Source organism: Trachemys scripta, chromosome 4 (assembly GCF_013100865.1).
Source record: "Trachemys scripta elegans isolate TJP31775 chromosome 4, CAS_Tse_1.0, whole genome shotgun sequence".
In the NCBI taxonomy this organism is placed as follows: Eukaryota; Metazoa; Chordata; order Testudines; family Emydidae; genus Trachemys; species Trachemys scripta.
Genome location: NC_048301.1, coordinates 28,623,118 through 28,642,843, shown reverse-complemented (window position 1 = coordinate 28,642,843; position 19,726 = coordinate 28,623,118). Strand labels below are relative to the sequence as shown.

The following is a 19,726-nucleotide window of genomic DNA, read 5'->3' as shown; positions in this document are numbered from 1 at the left end:
AAGAAATATTAAACAAATCACTAACACGCACATAATGAACATTAGACACATTAGTGTTATTGCTTGAAATAAAATAATGAAATATTGATGTTTGATTTAAAAGAAAAACAAAGCAACAAACCACGTCCATCACAAAATAACTAATCATTTAATGTAAACTCATTCATGGTAACTGAGTTAATAACATCCTTTCATTCAGTTTTAAATAGAGGTTTAAAAACATGTTCTGGAAACTTTGTAAAATTGTACTTAAATTGTCTTTTTAAATTTTCTGTTCTCTAATCTAGTTCACCCTAATTTTGAATGGTTTTAAAAAAAAGATTTGGATATAGCTATGAGCTGTTGAAACTGGCTAACATAACTGTGTTTGTGAATAACATTTTTAAACCAGGGAACACTAGTGCAGATAAGACACTTAATGAGACCTCCTGCCTTCTACTGGAGCATTATGTATTTAAAAGTGATATGATAATTAGCGATACAAGTGGGTCATAATATTTTTAAGAATGCCATCCTAATTTCAGTTAGGGAAGTAGCCTAGTTATTTTAATAGATGTATTTAAAAAAACCCAAAATGTTGATGCACTTCTCAAGTTGGATGTTATTGTAAACTATAGTTGCATTCTTGGTAAAATTACAGCCTACATTCTTGAGATAAGGTAGAAAGAAATAGGGAATGAGAAAAGGAGAAGAGTTGGATAGCCAACATGCAAAATCTTTATCATGAATGTTATTTTTCTATATCTTATTTGTGAAACTATTTCTATTAGCGTTTAGACTAATTTGGCTCCAAAACAGTTTCTAGATATCACTAAAACTGTTTGTTATTCTGAAGATTAATTGTCAACCTTTAATTTGATAACATTTTAGTTAATATTCTAGTATATACTTATGTTGTGGAATTTCAGTGTCCTTTGTATGTATTTCAATGTGGTATTCTGAAAGATCAGAAGATGGAAAAATATATACAACTGAATATTGTAAAATAAAGTTTTAAATTACAATTAACATTCTTAAACCTGCTGCTGTGAGAGGAAAGTGATATGATGGAGTCATAGAATCATAGAATATCAGGGATGGAAGGGACCTCAGGAGATCATCTAGTCCAACCCCTTGCTCAAAGCAGGACCAATCCCCAACTAAATCATCCCAGCCAGGGCTTTGTCAAGCCTGACCTTAAAAACCTCTAAAGAAGAGATTCCACCACCTCCCTAGGTAAACCATTCCAGTACTTCACCACCCTCCTAGTGAAAATGTTTTTCTTAATATCCAACCTGAACCTCCCCCACTGCAACTTCAGACCATTACTCCTTGTTCTGTCATCTGCTACCGTTAAGAACAGTCTAGATCCATCCTCTATGGAACCCCCTTTCAGGTAGTTGAAAGCAGCTATCAAATCCCCCCTCATTCTTCTCTTCTGCAGACTAAATAATCCCAGTTCCCTCAGCCTCTCCTCATAAGTCATGTGCTCCAGCCGCCTAATCATTTTTGTTGCCCTCCGCTGGACACTTTCCACTTTTTTCACATCCTTCCTGTAGTGAGGGGCCCAAAACTGGACACAGTACTCCAGATGAGGCCTCACCAATGTCGAATGGGGGGAATGATCACATCCCTCAATCTGCTGGCAATGCCCCTACTTATACAGACCAAAATGCCGTTAGCCTTCTTGGCAAAAAAGATACACTGTTGACTCATATCCAGCTTCTTGTCCATGGTAACCCCTAGGTCCGTTTCTGCAGAACTGCTTCCTAGCCATTCGGGTCCCTAGTCTGTAGCAGTGCATGGGATTCTTCTGTCCTAAGTGCAGGACTCTGCACTTGTCCTTGTTGAACGTCATCAGATTTCTTTTGGCCCAATCCTCTAATTTGTCTAAGTCCCTCTGTATCCTATCCCTATCCTCCAGCATATCTACCACTCCTCTCAGTTGAGTGTCATCTGCAAACTTGCTGGGAGTGCAGTCCACGCCATCCTCCAGATCATTAATGAAGATACTGAACAAAACCGACCCCAGGACCGACCCTTGGGGCACTCCGCTTGATACCCGTCTGCCAACTAGACATGAAGCCATTGATCACTACCCGTTGAGCCAGATGATCTAGCCAGCTTTCTATCCACCTTATAAGCCATTCATCCAGGCCATACTTCTTTAACTTGCCAGCAAGAATACTGTGGGAGGCGGTATCAAAAGCTTTGCTAAAGTCAAGGAATAACACATCCACTGCTTTCCCCTCATCCACAAAGTCAGTTATCTCCTCATAGAAGGCAATTAGGTTAGTCAGGCATGACTTGCCCTTGGTGAATCCATGCTGACTGTTCCTGATCACTTTCCTCTCCTCTAAGTGGCTCAGAATTGATTCCTTGAGGACCTGCTTCATGATTTTTCCAGGGACTGAGGTGAAGCTGACTGGCCTGTAGTTCCCCAGATCCTCCTTGTTCCCTTTTTTAAAGATGGGCACTACATTAGCCTTTTTCCAGTCATCCAGGACCTCCCCCGATCGCCATGAGTTTTCAAAGTTAATGGCCAATGGCTCTACAATCACATCCGCCAACTCCTTTAGCACCCTCGGATGCAGCACATCTGGCCCCATGGACTTGTGTTCGTCCAGCTTTTCTAAATAGTCCTGAACGACTTCTTTCTCCACAGAGGGCTGGTCACCTCCACCCCATGCTGTGCTGCCCAATGCAGTAGTCTGGGAGCTGACCTTGTTCATGAAGACAGAGTCAAAAAAAGCATTGAGTACATGAGCTTTATCCACATCCTCGGTCACTAGGTTGCCTCCCTCATTCAGTAAGGGGTCCACACTTTCCTTGACCTTCTTCTTGTTCCTAACATACCTGAAGAAACCCTTCTTGTTACTCTTAACACCTCTTGCTATCTGCAGCTCCAAGTGTGATTTGGCCTTCCTGATTTCACTCCTGCATGCCTGAGCAATATTTTTATACTCCTCCCTGGTCATTTGTCCAATCTTCCACTTCTTGTAAGCTTCTTTTTTGTGTTTAAGATCAGCAAGGATTTCACTGTTAAGCCAAGCTCGTCGCCTGCCATATTTAGTATTCTTTCTACACATTGGGATGGTTAGTTCCTGCAACCTCAATAAGGATTCTTTAAAACACAGCTAGCTCTCCAGGACTCCTTTCCCCCTCATGTTATTCTCCCAGGGGATCCTGCCCATCAGTTCCCCGATGGAGTCAAAGTCTGCTTTTCTGAAGTCCAAGGTCCGTGTTCTGCTGCTCTTCTTTCTTCCTTGTGTCAGGATCCTGAACTCGACCATCTCATGGTCACTGCCTCCCAGGTTCCTATCCACTTTTGCTTCCCCTACTAATTCTTCCCTGTTTGTGAGCAGCAGGTCAAGAAGAGCTCTGCCCCTAGTTGGTTCCTCCAGCACTTGCACCAGGAAATTGTCCCCTACACTTTCCAAAAACTTCCTCAATTGTCTGTGCACCGCAGTATTACTCTCCCAGCAGATTTCAGGGTGATTAAAGTCTCCCATGAGAACCAGGGCCTGTGATCTAGTAAGTTCTATCCCCCGGGTCTGGTGGTCTATAGCAGACTCCCACCACGACATCACCCTTATTGCTCACACTTCTAAACTTAATCCAGAGACTCTCAGGTTTTTCTGCAGTCAAGTCAAGTCAAGCTTTATGCTGCTCTGCAATAATAAAAGCAATTGTATAATGTTTTACAAATTCAAAGTGCAGTACATATTAATTCACACCACAGTCTTCTGAGGTAAATAGATAAGTATTATTTTTCCCATTTTACTGATGGGGAAAGTGAAGTGGAGAGGTTAAAGCAATGACTGTTCAGTTTATTGATCTGGATTTAAGACCGCACAGCAAGTATTTTTTAGGGATGGGATTAGAATTTAGGATGTGCTGGACCTCAACCCTGTGATCATTGCTTCAGGTCTTGCTGTCTCTGCCAATCAGAAGAAGAAATTTAAGCAATTTGTTAGACTACGAAATAATCATCTTTAACAGAAGAGGTCACCTATAGATTATTACTGTTGCAGCTATAACTCAACTTTATTTAATAATTTTGGATCTACATGTATCTCCATCCCCAACCAATCATAAAGTCATAGAAAATGTAGGGCTGTAATCTTCCATAGACTTTTCTGTTTCCTCAGTATTACTCTCCCAAGAGTCACAGATCAAATCTAAGCGTCCGCTGACGTGCCCCCATACAAGAGATCAAAAGGAGCAAATCCTGTGGATTCTTGGGGGACACTATACGTGAACAATAAATATGGGAGCAACACATCCCAGTTGCCCTCATGCCTGGAAACATGCATTCCAAGCAGGCTTTTAGAGTTCCATTGAACCATTCTACAAGTCCACTAGTTTCAGGGCGGTATAGTGCAGCTTTCAAATGCTTTACCCCACACAACTCTCATAACGTCTGAAAAACTACAGATATAAAATTATTACCATAGTCTGTTAACATTTCTTTGAGAGAACCTACTTTGCTAAAGATAGTGAACAAAGCTGTGGCCATGGTCTCAGCTTCAAAGTTAGACAATGCTACGCCTTAGGTTACCTAGTAGCAAAATCTACTACCATAAGAATATATTTCTTTGCATTCCTGGGAGGTTTAGTGAGAGGTCCAACAATATCTGCAGACACTCTGGCAAATGTCTCCCCTTTAATGGGTAAAGGCTGCAAGGATACTTTTCTAGGTCCCTTAAATCCTTTGCACTTCTGACACAAGTCACAGCTCCTACAGTAGGCCCTCACTGAGTCATACATAAGTGGCCTATAGGAGTTTTGCTTCAACCTGTCACATGTTCTTTGTGTTCCCAAATGACCTCCAAAATGGCCCGTCATGGGCTACTGGAGCAGATCTCTCCTATATCCTTAGGGTATAACTATTTGCTGACACACTTCATCAGGAAGCCTCTTTTTCCCTAAATAATAGGGCTGTTGATTAATCACAGTTAACTCAAAAAAATTAATTGCGAATAAAAAAATTAATCACAGTTTTAATTGCAACTGAAATGTATTAAATATTTTGACTTTTTTTCTACATTTTCATATATATATTGTATTCTGTGTTGTAATTGAAATCAAAATATATATTATTTTGATGGTAAATATTTGCACTGTAAAAATGATAAACAAAAGAAATAGTATTTTTCAGTTCACCTCATACAAGTGCTGTAGTGCAATCTCTTTTTCATAAAAGTGCAATTTACAAATGTAGATTTTTTTTTGTTACATAACTGCACTCAAAAACAAAACAATCTGAAGCCTACAAGTCCACTCAGTCCTACTTCTTGTTCAGCCAATCACTAAGACAAACAAATTTGTTTACATTTACAGGAGATAATGCTGCCCTCTTCTTATTTACAATGTCACCAGAAAGTGAGAACAGGCATTTGCATGGCACATTTGTAGCCACCAGTGCAAGGTATTTACATGCCAGATATGCTAAACATTCATATACCACTTCATGCTGTGGCCACCATTCCAGAGGACATGCTTCCATGCTGATAACGCTCGTTTAAAAAAATAATGCGTTGATTAAATTTGTGACTGGACTCCTTGAGGGAGAATTGTATGTTCCCTGCTCTGTTTTACCATCATTCTTCCATAAATTTCATGTTATAGCAGTCTTGGATGATGACCCAGCACATATTGTTCATTTTAAGAACACTTTCGCTACAGATTTGACAAACCGCAAAGAAGGTACCAATGTGAGATTTCTAAAGATAGCAGCAGCACTCGACCCAAGGTTTAAGAATCTGAAGTGCCTTCCAAAAATCTGAGAGGGATGAGGTGTGAAGCATGCTTTCAGAAGTCTTAAAAGAGCAACACTCCAATGTGGAAACTATAGAACCCAAACCACCAAAAAAGAAAAACAACCTTCTGCTGGTGGCACCTGACTCAGATAATGAAAATGAACATGCATCAATCTGCACTGCTTTGGATCGTTATCGAGCAGAACCCATCATCAGCATGGACACATGTCCTCTGGAATGATGGTTGAAGCATGAAGGGACATATGAATTTTTAGCGCATCTGGCATGTAAATATCTTGTGAAGCCGGCTACAACAGTGTCATGAGAATGCCTGTTCTCACTTTCAGCTGATGTTGTAAACAAGAAGCGGGCAGCATTATCTCCTGCAAATGTAAACAAACTTGTTTGTCTGAGCAATTGGCTGAACAAGAAGTAGGACTGAGTGGACTTTGCAGGCTCTAAAATTTTACATTGTTTTATTTTTGAAGGCAGTTATTTTTGTACATAATTCTACATTTGTAAGTTCATCTTTCATGATAAAGAGATTGCACTACAGTACTTGTATTAGGTGAATTGAAAAATACTATTTCTTTTTATCATTTTTACAGTGCAAATATTTAATCAAAAATACAGATGCTTCCCGACTTACGCAAGCATTCCATTCTGGAACTTGAATTTTGCGTAAGCCGGAAATATATACCCAACCATTACACAAAAAAAGAAAACCAAAAAACCCTCCTATTTCTAGCTTATGGAACTTTTTCCGTAAGTGCGGATTCGTGTAAGTCGGGTTTGCGTAATCCGGGGGGCCTCTGTAAGAATATAAAGTGAGCACTGTACACTTTGTATTTTGTGTTGTAATATAATCAATATATTTCAAAATGTAGAAAACATCAAAAATATTTAAATAAATGGTATTCTATTGTTTAACAGTGTGATTAATTGCGTGATTAATCACGATTAATTTTTTTTATTGCTTGACAGCCCTACTAAATAATATTCCCTCTTTCACAAAAGATCTCCCCCGTTCTTCCTCAGTTGGGGGCATTATTCTGCACATTAACCCTGGCCCACTTTAATGAAATATCACTCTGTTGAGTAACAATAAATTTCTTCTGAGTTTTACTTAAATCCAGAATTGCCTCTGGTGCATCCATTTACCTGCGATGAGCCTTTTCCTCAGTAGTGCATCCCGCTGTTACATGCACCTCCTATGCTCCTCCTTTTCCATCTCAGCAATCTTTTGCTTCTCCCTTAATTGAAGTTCTATCATTTCTTTTTCATGCTCAAGATGCTGCTTGTCTTTCACTGTTTGCATTCTGACTGCTTCTGCTGTAGCTGCATCTGGGGCAGGTAAAGACTGAGGCCCTGCTTTCTGGTCACTGTCCCTGAGCAAATTTTTCAGTTCTTGATCTGGGGCTTTCTTCTTAAAAGATAACTCCCTTTGTGAGCACAAATCTTCAAGGGCTTTTCTATCAAGATTCTCATATGTTCATGGCTCACTCATTGTAAGTTATCTTTAACTAGGGGTAGGCAACCTATGGCACTCTTGCCGAAGGCGGCACACGAACTGATTTTCAGTGGCACTCACGCTGCCCTGGTCCTGGCCAGCGGTCCGGGGGGGCTCTGCATTTTAATTTAATTTTAAATGAAGCTTCTTAAACATTTTAAAAACCTTATTTACTTTACGTACAATAATAGTTTAGTTATATATTATAGACTTATAGAAAGAGACCTTCTAAAAATGTTAAAATGTATTACTGGCATGTGAAACCTTAAATTAGAGGGAATAAATGAAGACTCGGCACACCACTTCTGAAAGGTTGCCGACCCCTGTCTTTAACCCTTAAAACTCTCAATATCAAAATTAAATTTTGATTAGTATGAAGGTTCTGATCCAAACCCAATTAATCTGTGGTAATATGTGTCCTAACCAGACTACAACAAATGTGTCTGGGTGACTGCATGAGCCACACTGAGAATGCCACACTCAGGGAAGACTACAAGGAATAGGGCAGGCAATCCCCCAAACAGGTGGTTTATTCTATAATTAGATACACCAAGCCAGTAACAAATCTGGAGTACCATACTGGTTAACAAGAAGCCAAACACAGTCCCCTTCAGGCATTCCAGCCTTTGGCTCCCATCTAGACAACCAAGTCTAATATAGTGTGGGGTTTCTGAAAACTCTGTTCACCATACTTAAATTTATACCTATCCCAAAGTATTGGACTCTTATCCTCAGGTCAATATGAATTTAAAATCTTACCCAAATATCACACTGTCAGCCAATCCTTAGTAAACTAACTAAAAATTATTAATAAAGGAAAAGAAGAGAGTTATTAATGGCCAAGAAATCATATACATACAAGTGATTTTCAGTGTTCATATAGCAGTGATGTTATATATGTTGGCTTGCAAAAGTTTCTTTGAAATTATTCCAACGGGTCAAAATTGAAAAGCAGCTTATATGTAAAGTGTATTAAAGTCTTTCCATACTATTTTCCAGGGTATTCAAAATAAATATTTGGAAGATCTCAGACCAAAGCTTAAACTTTCCCTGTTCAAAGTTCAGCAGACTAGAGATTCAGGATGAGGCCCGAGGTTCCTTTTTTTTTTTTTTTATAGCTGAAGCTGAAGCATGCTGGCAAGCTGACAGGCAACTTCACCATGTAGACTGGGAAGAAAAGCATATGCTGATAATCTGTGATCTTTATTCAATGGGCCATTCAAAGATAATGCCCTTTGCAAGAGCCATAAACTACTAAAATAGTTTACAGATGTTTCACAATCATAAGTTTCAAAGAGACATGAGGACAATAACATTATTACTTCCAAAGTTTCACTTAAATGTTAATATCCCTCTTGATCTAGAGACAATTGAGTATAGTAATAATAGTATTACAAGACTTGAAAAAGAATTAGCATCTACAAGCTAATTTGGTTTCTTCTGACAGGACATAGGTAAACCACAGACAAATACACTTAGCAAGTATTTTTTGATCCTTATCAATACAAAGTGAACGAGTTGGGGATTGCTAGCCTAATTAAGATTTCTTTGATAACCATACATAAGTGGATTGTCTTGATTACAATTGCAATGCCTCTTGTTAAGCTGTTATAGATCAGACACTGGTTGACTAGTCTGCCAGTATCACAAATGTATTCTAGTTTCTGGGCACTAACAAAGTAATTCTGATGATCAGCTAATACCTTCTTGAATGTTTCTACTGATGCACCATACTGTTTTCTATGCACAGAAAAAAGAAAATCTTTCCTGTAACATCAGTGTTCCAATGCAGACATTCTAGACTCCATTGAATGTAACCACAATAATTACATTTGTTTCCAGTTTATTGTAGAAACTTTTATCAGGTAGATATCTGTTTTTTAAAGGCATTGTGGTATTTATTTAACAGAATAGAGTTAAATTGGGTTAGTTGTCTCTAGCTGAATATAGCAACTAATGTATGTTTGTTCCTCAAAAAATGTTAAATGTTGATAGGTGAAATTAGAAATTCTAGTGGAACTCTTGAAGATCTTTTATTACAGCAGTTAGAGCTGAATAGTTTGACTCTTAACTTCAGTACTCTATGGAACTTTTGGTACCACTTAGAAACAAAACTGTAAATTCAAGCCAAAACAAAAAGTTTATTGAGATCATTATATTTGCTAAATGGTTGCTTATTTAATCCAGCTCATTTTTTGTGTGACTTATCTTCAACTATCTTCTTAAAACTAAAAAAAACCTTCTTCAGGAGATATATATAGTTATAGTTATATATAATAGTTGTTGTATGAATAGTCATTGTCCTCACTACGAAATCTGTGACTTGAGGACAGCTTGTACTATAATACTTAAAATGTGTGTGTTTTTTGTAAGTTCTGGTCAAGACATCCAAGGAACAAGTGTGGTTGCAAATCTTCCAGTCCTGATGCAACAGAATCCTGCAGAGACACTTCGGAGGGTTTTGCCAAAAATCAGAGTAAGTTACTAAATGTGAAGTTATGAATATACCTTTTTTCCTAATAAAATATTGCAATAAAGGCAACAAGAGAAACAACTGCTTTTGTAAGTATGATTTGAAGATCATGTTGTTATCATATCAATATTAATTAGAAGGGGATGTTCCTTATTGATCTTCCACACCAATTCACTGTATACATGGAACATGTATTTTAATTGTTAATTATCACAATTAGTATATTTTTTTTCCAGAAAAATGTTCTGCATTCTTCTGTAAAAATCTCAGTACTATAGAGTTTACCATTCTCTGCCAGCCTATGGAGAAATTTTTGGCCAATCAATCTTAATGGTACAAATTGGCAGGAATCATTTCCTCAGCCTCATTCCATCTTCTGTGAGAGAAGCATTGAGGTTTTTATGCTATCATCCAGAATTATATATTTTGTGTTTAGTTTTCCATGGTGTATGTAATGCCCACAAAAGTTTTATCAGCTATTATTAGTTGTTTGGTGAATTCCCTATGTGCATGGTAGTCAACCAATATGGATATATCTTAATGGGCAAAAATGTGTTTGTTAGTTCAATTGAGTTAACTTAACATGATTGAGAAGCCCCATTAAGACGTGGGCTAACACATTTGTAGCCATGTATGGCTACAACACAGCCAGGTGCTATAGCTTCAAATGCATTGGCCTGCATTTTGCCGCTTTTTTCAATCGAGTTGAACTAACACTATTAAACAACACATCATTTTTGTCCATCAAGAGAGGGCCTAAGAATTTATTTTGAATGATGGGATATTTCTGGTGTTTCGTTGGTTCAGTGTGTTGTCATTCAGCTGAAGTTGTAGAGCAGGGGTCGGCAACGTTTGGCACACGGGCGGGCCGGGCCAGTTTATTTACCTGCTGACGCGGCAGGTTTGGCCGATCGCGGCCCCCACTGGCCGCGGTTCGCCGTCCCGGGCAAATGGGGGTGGCGAGAAGCTGCGGCCAGCACATCACTCGCCCGCGCCGCTTCCCGCCATATTGTAGAGTAAGCCAGAATTTTAATTCAGTTTCACAAAAAGCAAAGAACAAATCTGTTTTAATAGTCACAGCTTTCAGATTAGCCTCTGGTCTCTTAAATGCTGTTCCTTCAAACATATTTCCATCTATTTTTGTTGCTGCATTTTTCTGCATTATTTGCTTTATTTATTTATTTTTAAAGTCCAACAATAACTAATGGCTGCTCATCGCTATTTAGACTTTGTGATAAGTAATACTTAAATTGGACTACTGCTGCCTAAGACTCAAAGGAAATACTCAGATCAAAGGGAACTGATTGCTATCAATAAATAAGTTCTTGCAACAACCTAAGACCAGCAATGCTGATAGTTTTAGTCCTGTAAAGAATGCAAGAGATAACAATATTACTGACTCAGCTCTTTCAAAGATCTCAGGCTCTCTCAAGCTCTTGCTGGTGTAACTCTTCTGTCCGAAAGAGTTGGCAGCAATAAGGGCCAGGTTCAGTACCTAGGGATTCTGTTTCAATAATACAATGCAAAACCAGCTCGAGCCCCCACCCAGTGACCTGGGAGAATTACATACCACCCCCCAGATGCCTCTAGGAGCCAATACTTCCCCTCTTGCAAGCAAGGAGTCTGAGTGTAGCAAAATCCTTTTAATAAAGGAGGGAAACAATGCAGCATTATGTTGGGGAAACACCACAAACAAGATTCATAACACAAACCATGAGCAAAAGACCCACCCCCAAGTAAGTTTGGCAGTGTCCTTTTCCCCTCAGGGTCTTAAGTCCAGCAACCCAAAAGTCCAACAGCCCAAAAGCCTCTGTCCCTGGTCAGGGCAGCGCCAGAGTTCAAAAGTTTATCTGCAGAGTTTTACCTCCCAGCCTTGGGGGGGTACGGGGGTGATAAGGGGCACCTTATGTGGTCCGAGGCCAACTGTCCTGCCTCTCCGTGGGGTTTTGCAGCCTGTAACTAGACTCCTAATGGAATCAAAATAAGCTCTGATATTCCTCAGTGGAGAGAGGAGGAGGAGGAGGAGGAGGTGCAATTGGTGTTTCAGGCCCTCAAAAGGGGCCCATACCATCAGGTACAAATGCATGTCCCCAGCCTGTCTCAATTCACTGGGTTTTGGAACCCATATCCCTTGTCTAGCAAGTGCTACTTAGTTAATGGCGAGTCCCTCTGTCATAAAACAGTTCCACTGTCCTTGATTCAGATAATCAGGGTAACAACACTTTATTCTTCCTGCCCCAATAACAGAGAAACTGGGGATCCCTCAGCAGCCAAAGTGACCATTTGGGCTGCTGTGGGCTCATGCTAGGTGGGGTGGGTGTGCCTATGCAAACAAGATCAGCCCCTGAAGTTCTTTTCCACAACTCACCACAATTCACCACCAGATGTGAGGGTAGAGCTCATTCTGACTCTGCTTACATTGAAATAAAGGTTGGAGGAGTGTCAACTTGCTCAGTCTGAAACTGCATACGTTTTGAACCTGTTTTAACATGGCCTAAACAGTCTCTCCTCAGGTACATTTTTTTTAACTTAAATAATCTGTTAGTATGCACAGTATTTAGTATCTGTTCTTTAACAGGGGAATTTCAGAGCTCCTTCTAAGAGTCTATTATGACTAAATCCCAGTATAAGTTGTACTCCTATGTCTGTTAAGATAAGGATCCCACTCTAAGAAAACTGAATGTATCAGAAGAGGAAAAAGCTGATGATTCAGCCAGAATTTTCACATCACAAAATGTGTTGTTTCAGTTCATGATGGTTCAAAAATGTTTAAGATCAGTTACGAACCTAGAGGTTGATCTATCCTTCCCTTACCTGTTTCTGGTGTTTACCTAATGGTTAAGCCAGTGAAGAACATTGACAGAATGTGAGAGAAACTAGACTACAGGTCACCTTTGTCTAGGTCCATTGTACAGCCTCTCACTAAAAAGGAATCTGAATTTGTCTATAATTAGTAGGGTGGGTATGTCTGTATTGGACATAAAGAAATGCAACGCTAACTTAAAGACTGCTGCTGGAAAATTTAGTTCTGAAGAGCTAATTTGTGGCATAACTAGTGATTTTGAGGACTGCTTCATTTTCAACATCATTGCAATAGCTCTTTTTCAATGTGTGTAATTTAATGCTTGAGTAAGGTGCCAGACTGAAAGTCGTGGAAACTGAAGTGCTATATCCATGGGGTGCCTGAGGATTAGAAATTAAGTTTCTGCCAGTTTCTTTGACAATATGACTCATCCATCCATAGTTTGAAGGGGACCACGTGTAGAAATGAAGTTTCTTCATATCCTTGAAATCTTTGTCTTTAGCTGAATCTGCCAACATATGCGTCATTTTGATGGTGATCTTCATGATATGGTCAACTGTTTTCTAAGAAATGGATTGATATCGCTTATTTCAGACTGTTGGAAACAAGTTTGGCTCATTACTGACCTGAGCTGTATTTGAATCACTGACCTCCAATAAATATGAAAAGTTTCATGTTCCATTAAGAACATTCTGAGCAATCCAATCCCAGAAACCTTTAGAAATGAGGTGAAAAAAATGATTGTAACAGTTGCAAACTATTTTCTTTCTTGAATTTTTCCTTATATTCTCAGTGACAGGGGTAAGGTGGTGGGTAATATAGGAAGAGTTGCATGGCTGAGGCTCACAGGTTTTCTTATATTTTTATGATAGTTTTTTCTGTACAACAAGATGTATTAAAAAGGGTTGATGTCCCTTTAAGAGGGAGCAGGGCCAGTGCACCTGTGCTTCAACAGCTCACTCCAACTGGGTTTAAAAGAGGGCACCTGGATCCAGTGGGGGGAGATCCGGTGAGAGAGAGACTTGGTGAGTCAGGACTGCCTGAGAGCAGAAACTGGAGAAGCTAGGAAAGGGGTAAGTGAGAGCTTCTTGGGAGAGACAGGTTGTAGAGAGTGGAAATCTCTGTAGGCCTTTCTTGGGAGGATGGAGGAATTGGCTAGGTCGAGAGCAGGGAGGATAGTTTGGTGACTGTTCTGGGCTAGAAGAGCTAATGCTAGGAGGCTGAGAGCTAGGAGTCAGCAAAAGGGACTAGCCTGCTGACCGTCCTTAGTCAGAGAGACAGTGATGGGAGGCTGAAAAGGGCTGAGGGCTAGTAGACCAGCAGAGGGTTAGTTTTAGTACCTTCCTAAGCTGAATAGTCAGTACTGGGAGGTGGAAAAGGGCTGATTTGATAGACTGTGATTTAGGCAGAAGAATCATGGGGTTGGTCACTCTCAGGATGATGGCCTAGAGGTGTGGAACCCTGGAACAAGGGCAGAAGGAAACTGGAAACAGTACTGTGAACTCACTAGCAAGGAGCTTGGAAAATCACTGTACATTTCTATGTTTTACTATGGGAATTGGGAGAATGGTTTTTACTGTGAGGGTTCTATGTATTATTGTATGTGTATCTGAGTAAATTATGCCCAAAGATGGGATTTTGAGTGGAGACTGGGAAAGACTGTTCTTTTTATGGCCGGACGTAGGAGAAACTGAGGCAGGTGCACGTGTCATACCGTGGACTACTGTAGAAGGATGCTCCAAACAGGGCTGCCTTCTTACAATTGGTTTCTATTCTAGAACATCTGGCCAGTTCAAAATAGGATTTTTTCCCTCTAGAGAAAACTGGATATTAGCAAAATGGTCCTTCATTTCTTTTTTTCAACAATAATTTTTTTTTTGTATTTCACTCCTCTCATTATTTTATTTTTGCAGAGATTAGCTATTTATACCAACATACTATGTTTATAGCCTTCCCTTCAGCTTTATCTGGTTTTCAGTCCACCAATTTTATACTTACTGTGTTAACAAAAGTATTCCAGGAAAACATAGACCAGGGAGCAAGACAGTACTCATAACAAATTACTTCTCTCATATTTTATCAAATTGCCCGAGGAAATAGCCTCATAGTGTGCCTTCTTTTTTCCAGTCTACTAAAATAAGAGGCTGTTTGAGAGATAATACAATATTTGTTAGAAATTAAAGCTATTTCATTTTGAATCTGTGATGCACATATTCCATCTAGTTCATTACGAGCTGTTAGATTAAAAGTGCGAGAACAAATATATCAGCAAGCCTCCTGCTCTGTAGTATATGCAATCCAGCAATGTGATTACTTGGCAGGTATTATCCTCTAGAATACTTAAATGCATGCTCCAGTACACCCTTGTCATGAGAAGTGCCTTTGGTTCCATATTGCAGAGATGCATTTATAATATTGAGCATCATAGTTCAACTTGGTCTTGTCTTCCTGGGCTTTTATAAAAGAACTGTTTTTCTCTTATTCTCTGATCTGAACAAATGGCCACAGAACAAGAGGTGTTCAGAACTGAGGAATAAAATGGACTGACACATTGTTTAAAAAACAGCTGAGTCAATTCCATTATCAGATTCGGTGGTGTTAAGGCCAGTTCAATAGACCCTTTTTATAAAAATATGCAAATAGGTTTGGGAAAAGAAACAAACAAAGTGACTTGAGGATGCAAAATTATTAAAAATTCATTAACTTTAACTCTAGTTTTTCCACTTAACTGCCACATAAACTTCCAGTCTCTCATTCCAGGCCCCTTTCTAAACTAACTTGCTGACTTGAAGAATTTCTGGAATTTGCTGCTTAAAATATTGAATCCAATTACATCTGAGATGTTCTTGATCCTATGATATGCTTGGTAGAGAGAGACTTCTCGAAATGAAGGTGCACTAAAAATCAGCAACTTAGATTTATTTTTTTTTCTTAAATTGTGTGACACTTTAAAGTTGAGATTCTCACTTCCATAAAGGCCATTTTCTACAAAAGTTCATTAAATGTTGCCTGCCTGTTGGTTGCTGGTACTTCTTCTATTGCTTTTATATACTTACTTTCTGGCAATATATAGCAAAAAGGAGATTTTGTTCTTATAAATGTAGGGGTCATAGTGGATAAGCAATTATTGTGAGCTCCCAATGCAGTGCTGTGGTGAAAATGGCTAATGTGGTCTTTGGATGTACAAAGGGGAGTAGTGATTGTACCTCTGTATATGGCATTTGGTAAGATTGATAATAGAACACTGCATACAGTTCTGGTGTCCGCATTTTTAGAAGTATGTTTAAAAATTTGGAGAGGGGTCAGAAAAGAGCCGCAACAATGATTCAAGGGCTGGAGAAAATGCCTTACAGTGAGAGACTTAAAGGACTCAGTCTGTTCAATTTATCAAAAAGAGGTTTGAGAAGTGACTTGGTTACAGTGTATAAATACCTTCACAGGGAGAAAATACTGGGCTCTTTAATCTAGCAGAGAAAGGCATAACAAGAACCAATGACTGGAAGCCAAAACCAGACATATTCAGATTTGAAATTAGGCTCAGATTATTAATAGTGAGGGTAATTAACCATTAGAAGAAACTGTTAAAGAAAGTGGTGAATTCTCAATCCCTTGACCTCTTCAGATCAAGACTGGATGCCTTTCTGGATCATATCTTTTAGTCAAACACAAGTTATTGGGCTCAATGCAGAGGTAACTGGGTGAAATGTTATGGCCTTTGATAAACCGGAGGTAACACTAGATGATCTCATGGTCCCTTCTGGCCTTAAACCCTATTAAACTCTGTGAAATACATGTGAGTTTTGTTAATGTCAATAGCCATTAGTATAAGCAGTTCCTCCAACAGTTGCTTTACTATCTGTTTACTTTCATTAAGAGCTTGTCTAGATGGAGAAAAAACAACGAGGCGTCATTGTGGCACATTAGAGACTAACAAATTTATTTGGGCATAAGCTTTCGTGGGCTAGAACCCACTTCATCGGATGCATGGAGCTGAAATTACAGTAGCAGGTATAAATACACAGTACACGAAAAAATGGGAGTAGCCTTACCAAGTGGGAGGTCAGAGTTAGTGCATGGCAAGCTGGGGTGTAAATTTACAGTGCATTAGCATGCCACACACTAAGTGGCTGTGTGGACCATGGGCTGCATGCTGGAAGTTCCCTAGTGCGCTTTGACCTACTACTGTTTGAAACAAGAGATGGTCAAAGCACACTAGGAAATTTTTATCGCACAGTAGCAAGGTCCACGCAGCCAGTTAGTGGACCGCACATTAGTGCGCTGTAGATTTACACCCCAACTTGCCATGCACTAACTCTCCATCTAGCCAAGCCCTAACACAGGGATAGTTGTATTTTCCTACTTTTGCTGGGTGGGTTGATAAATGCTCTTATTGGTTTTGATTGCAAATATTTTTTAGCATTGACAGGCTTTTGTTATGTTTGATTTTTGTTTATGTCTGTTGAAGAAATATTAGTGCTGATGAACTGACCAGTAACTGGAAATTTTGTATAGCTGTCACTTGATCTAATTCCCATTGAAAATAGTGGGAGTTGTCTCACTTCAAAGGGAATTGAATTGTCTGTTAATCTCTCTGCACCTCTATTTCCCATATGTGAGATGGAATAATGATGTTCACCCACTTTTGTAAATTTGTATCTACAACTGTAAGTGAAAGACATAGTAATTGCTATGTGTTTCTGCAGCTTTTTATCACCCTGAGCTAATTGGGTAGTAAACTCAGCTTCCTCATTTGGTGTTTGACTGTATTCGCAGAACTCACAGGTAAGAACAAATGCTCCTTTTGTCAATGCTGTGGATAAAATAGACTGAGGAAAAGGTAATTGAAAGACATTATGACTGTCTGGATTAAGAATTTTATCTCTACTTGTTGGCAGAAATTGGTAAATCAAACCTGGTAATTTTGCCTCTGCAATTGCAGAAATTATACAGGTAGGAAAAATTTTCCATTGAAATTCTATATTTGTCATTTTAAATATTCAGAACAAAACAACAACTAAATAAACCATCAAACAAAAAACTTTTACCATACAGATTTTAATATTGGGATAAACAAGATTAAATTTATCAGACCCTTTTAATATAACTCAGAGAAAGTATGGTCAAGTTTGAGCATCAATATTGTGTTCTATTGGTTAAATCAGCTATGATATACATAGTTCAGAAATTAAAATAAAATCATGTATATGAAATTTTTGTACATTCTCTACAGTTGAAAAACACTGATGTCTTGTTATGGTTCTCCTATGTAGATCCCCCACCCTCTGGATATCTGCATGCACCTCCTCATGAACCTTGGTAATCACTGAAATGCAGATTCATAGACAGCTTAGATATATTCCTCAGTGTATGTTCTGTGCACCTAATGACTCCTTTGTATTTGGCATTGACAGCTCCTTTCCTTTTCGATCTCCATGGTTTGGTGGATCTCGGTGCCACCAGAATGAGGTTTTTTGAAGGCCTTTATTTGCTGAATTTTCTTTATTAAGAGCTATTTTTCCAAATGTTGCGGTGTCAGAATAAAATTCAATTAATTTTGATCTAGAGCTGCAGTCGGTCACCTAACATAAGTGTCTACATCCTTCTAAGGAAAGAGAGCCCAAATCTTGTCAAGCTTACAATACTCTGGCTTCTCAAAATTGTGAACGTCTTTGTTTCTTACTTCAGTTATATATTATCTGGCTCCTACACACCAGGCCCTTTCCCTGTGCTATCTGATCCATTCTAAAGCCATTTTCAAAACAAATTATTTTATGATCTATGAAACTATTTTTTTAATTTGCTATCCACCAACTTGTCAACTTTGTAAGCTGCAGTTGCTATTGACAAATTCTTCTCTTATTGTTTCCACAAGGTTAGGAAATGATAGTGATGGTGCTCTTAACCGTTGCTTACACTGTAAAGTGACTTTGGGTTCAAATCTAATCAGTCCTTTTGTTCTACTATTCTTCTGTGAATATCTTTCTTTCTTTCTTTCTTTTCCTAATTAAAAGGTTATGCCATATTAACACAAATACGAAGTTGATAAACTGCAGCATTCTTTCAAGGAAAATCTATTCCAAAGGGACATAAATCACATTTCACTAGAGATGAAATTTCATCTGTTCCAATTGAAGAAATCTGCAGTGCTTTCTACATTTTGGAGCTATAGCTGCCTGAACTTAACTGCTAGACCGTAGTCTTTTTCATTAGGCAGTTCACCAAAACCAGCTAGTTTTTTTGACGTTGCACTGAATCCCTCTGAGTTTGCTGGTTAGTGCTTTTTTGCCACTGGAGAGTGGCAATCTGTGAAGGAGATCCCATGACTAAAAAAGAAGTTACTTACCCATAATCATAATTCTCCAAATGGGTATCCTCCTCAACAGATCTACACTCACAAACCTGATGTCTTTTGTCATACATTTTTATGTCCAACTTAAGGTCTCTGGAACTGAAGTGGGGATGGGAGCCAGACACATTTTAATAGGTGGAACTCTACAGTTCTCAGTGCAGACATCAATGCAGGCACATGTTTAAGCAATCTAGAAATTTACATTTCAATATCTCCCGAGGTCCATGAGGAGGCACATCCAGAGAATGTGGCTCTCACACATGATTATCCAGAGAGTGTGGATCTGTGGAGGAGCTACCCATTTGGAATCTTGAGTTGTTGGTAAGTAACCCTATTTATGTTGTGTATCCAGTGAACATATTTAAAATTGAAATCAGATGCTTTCTATTCCAACAATATCTATGTTGATTTTTTAACTTCAGCTTAACATTGCAGAAACGTACGTCTCCAAAATGCCAATTCAGCCCACAATTTAAAAACCTATTAAGTTTGGAAAGTGTGTCAGATAGATAAAATCAACAATCCCACATTCTGTATTGCACTGCTTGCAGATAGCCCTTTTGTAGTTAGAATGTACTAACAATCTTGTCTTTCACCTAAATCTTAGCACAAGGGGCGGGAGGTGAGATGGGAGCTTCTTCATAAATAACTCTAAAAGGGGCCAGAATTATCTGTGCTGTCTTTAAAACTTATCTGTATCTTGGAACTCATGTTTTGATTCATGCTCTTTAGGTCCTGTTTCTTCTGTCCTCTTTCTTAATTGTTTGGTAAAGCCCTCTCTCTCTCTCTCTCTCTCTCTCTCTCTCTCTTTTTTTTTTTTTTTTGAATGACTGTAAGAGGTGTAGTTCAA

General features: G+C 38.9%; 1 protein-coding gene across 4 annotated transcripts in view; it reads left to right on the top strand.

Annotated features, from left to right (window-relative positions):
* PPP4R4 (protein phosphatase 4 regulatory subunit 4) overlaps positions 1 to 19,726 on the top strand; it is a 105,219-nt gene that overhangs the window by 26,844 nt on the left and 58,649 nt on the right. For 2 of the 4 annotated variants that reach the window (XR_004645436.1, XM_034768034.1), the window contains exon 3: positions 9,625 to 9,727. The exons of 1 other annotated variant lie outside the window; for it this stretch is intronic. Coding sequence is in view for 1 of the 3 variants with exons in the window: in XM_034768034.1 (XP_034623925.1) it covers positions 9,625 to 9,727 (103 nt within the window). In the remaining 2 variants the exon portion in view is untranslated. Of the gene's footprint in view, positions 1 to 9,624; positions 9,728 to 19,096; positions 19,198 to 19,726 lie in introns of those variants that run through there. One more of the 4 variants, XM_034768035.1, reaches the window with a different exon arrangement.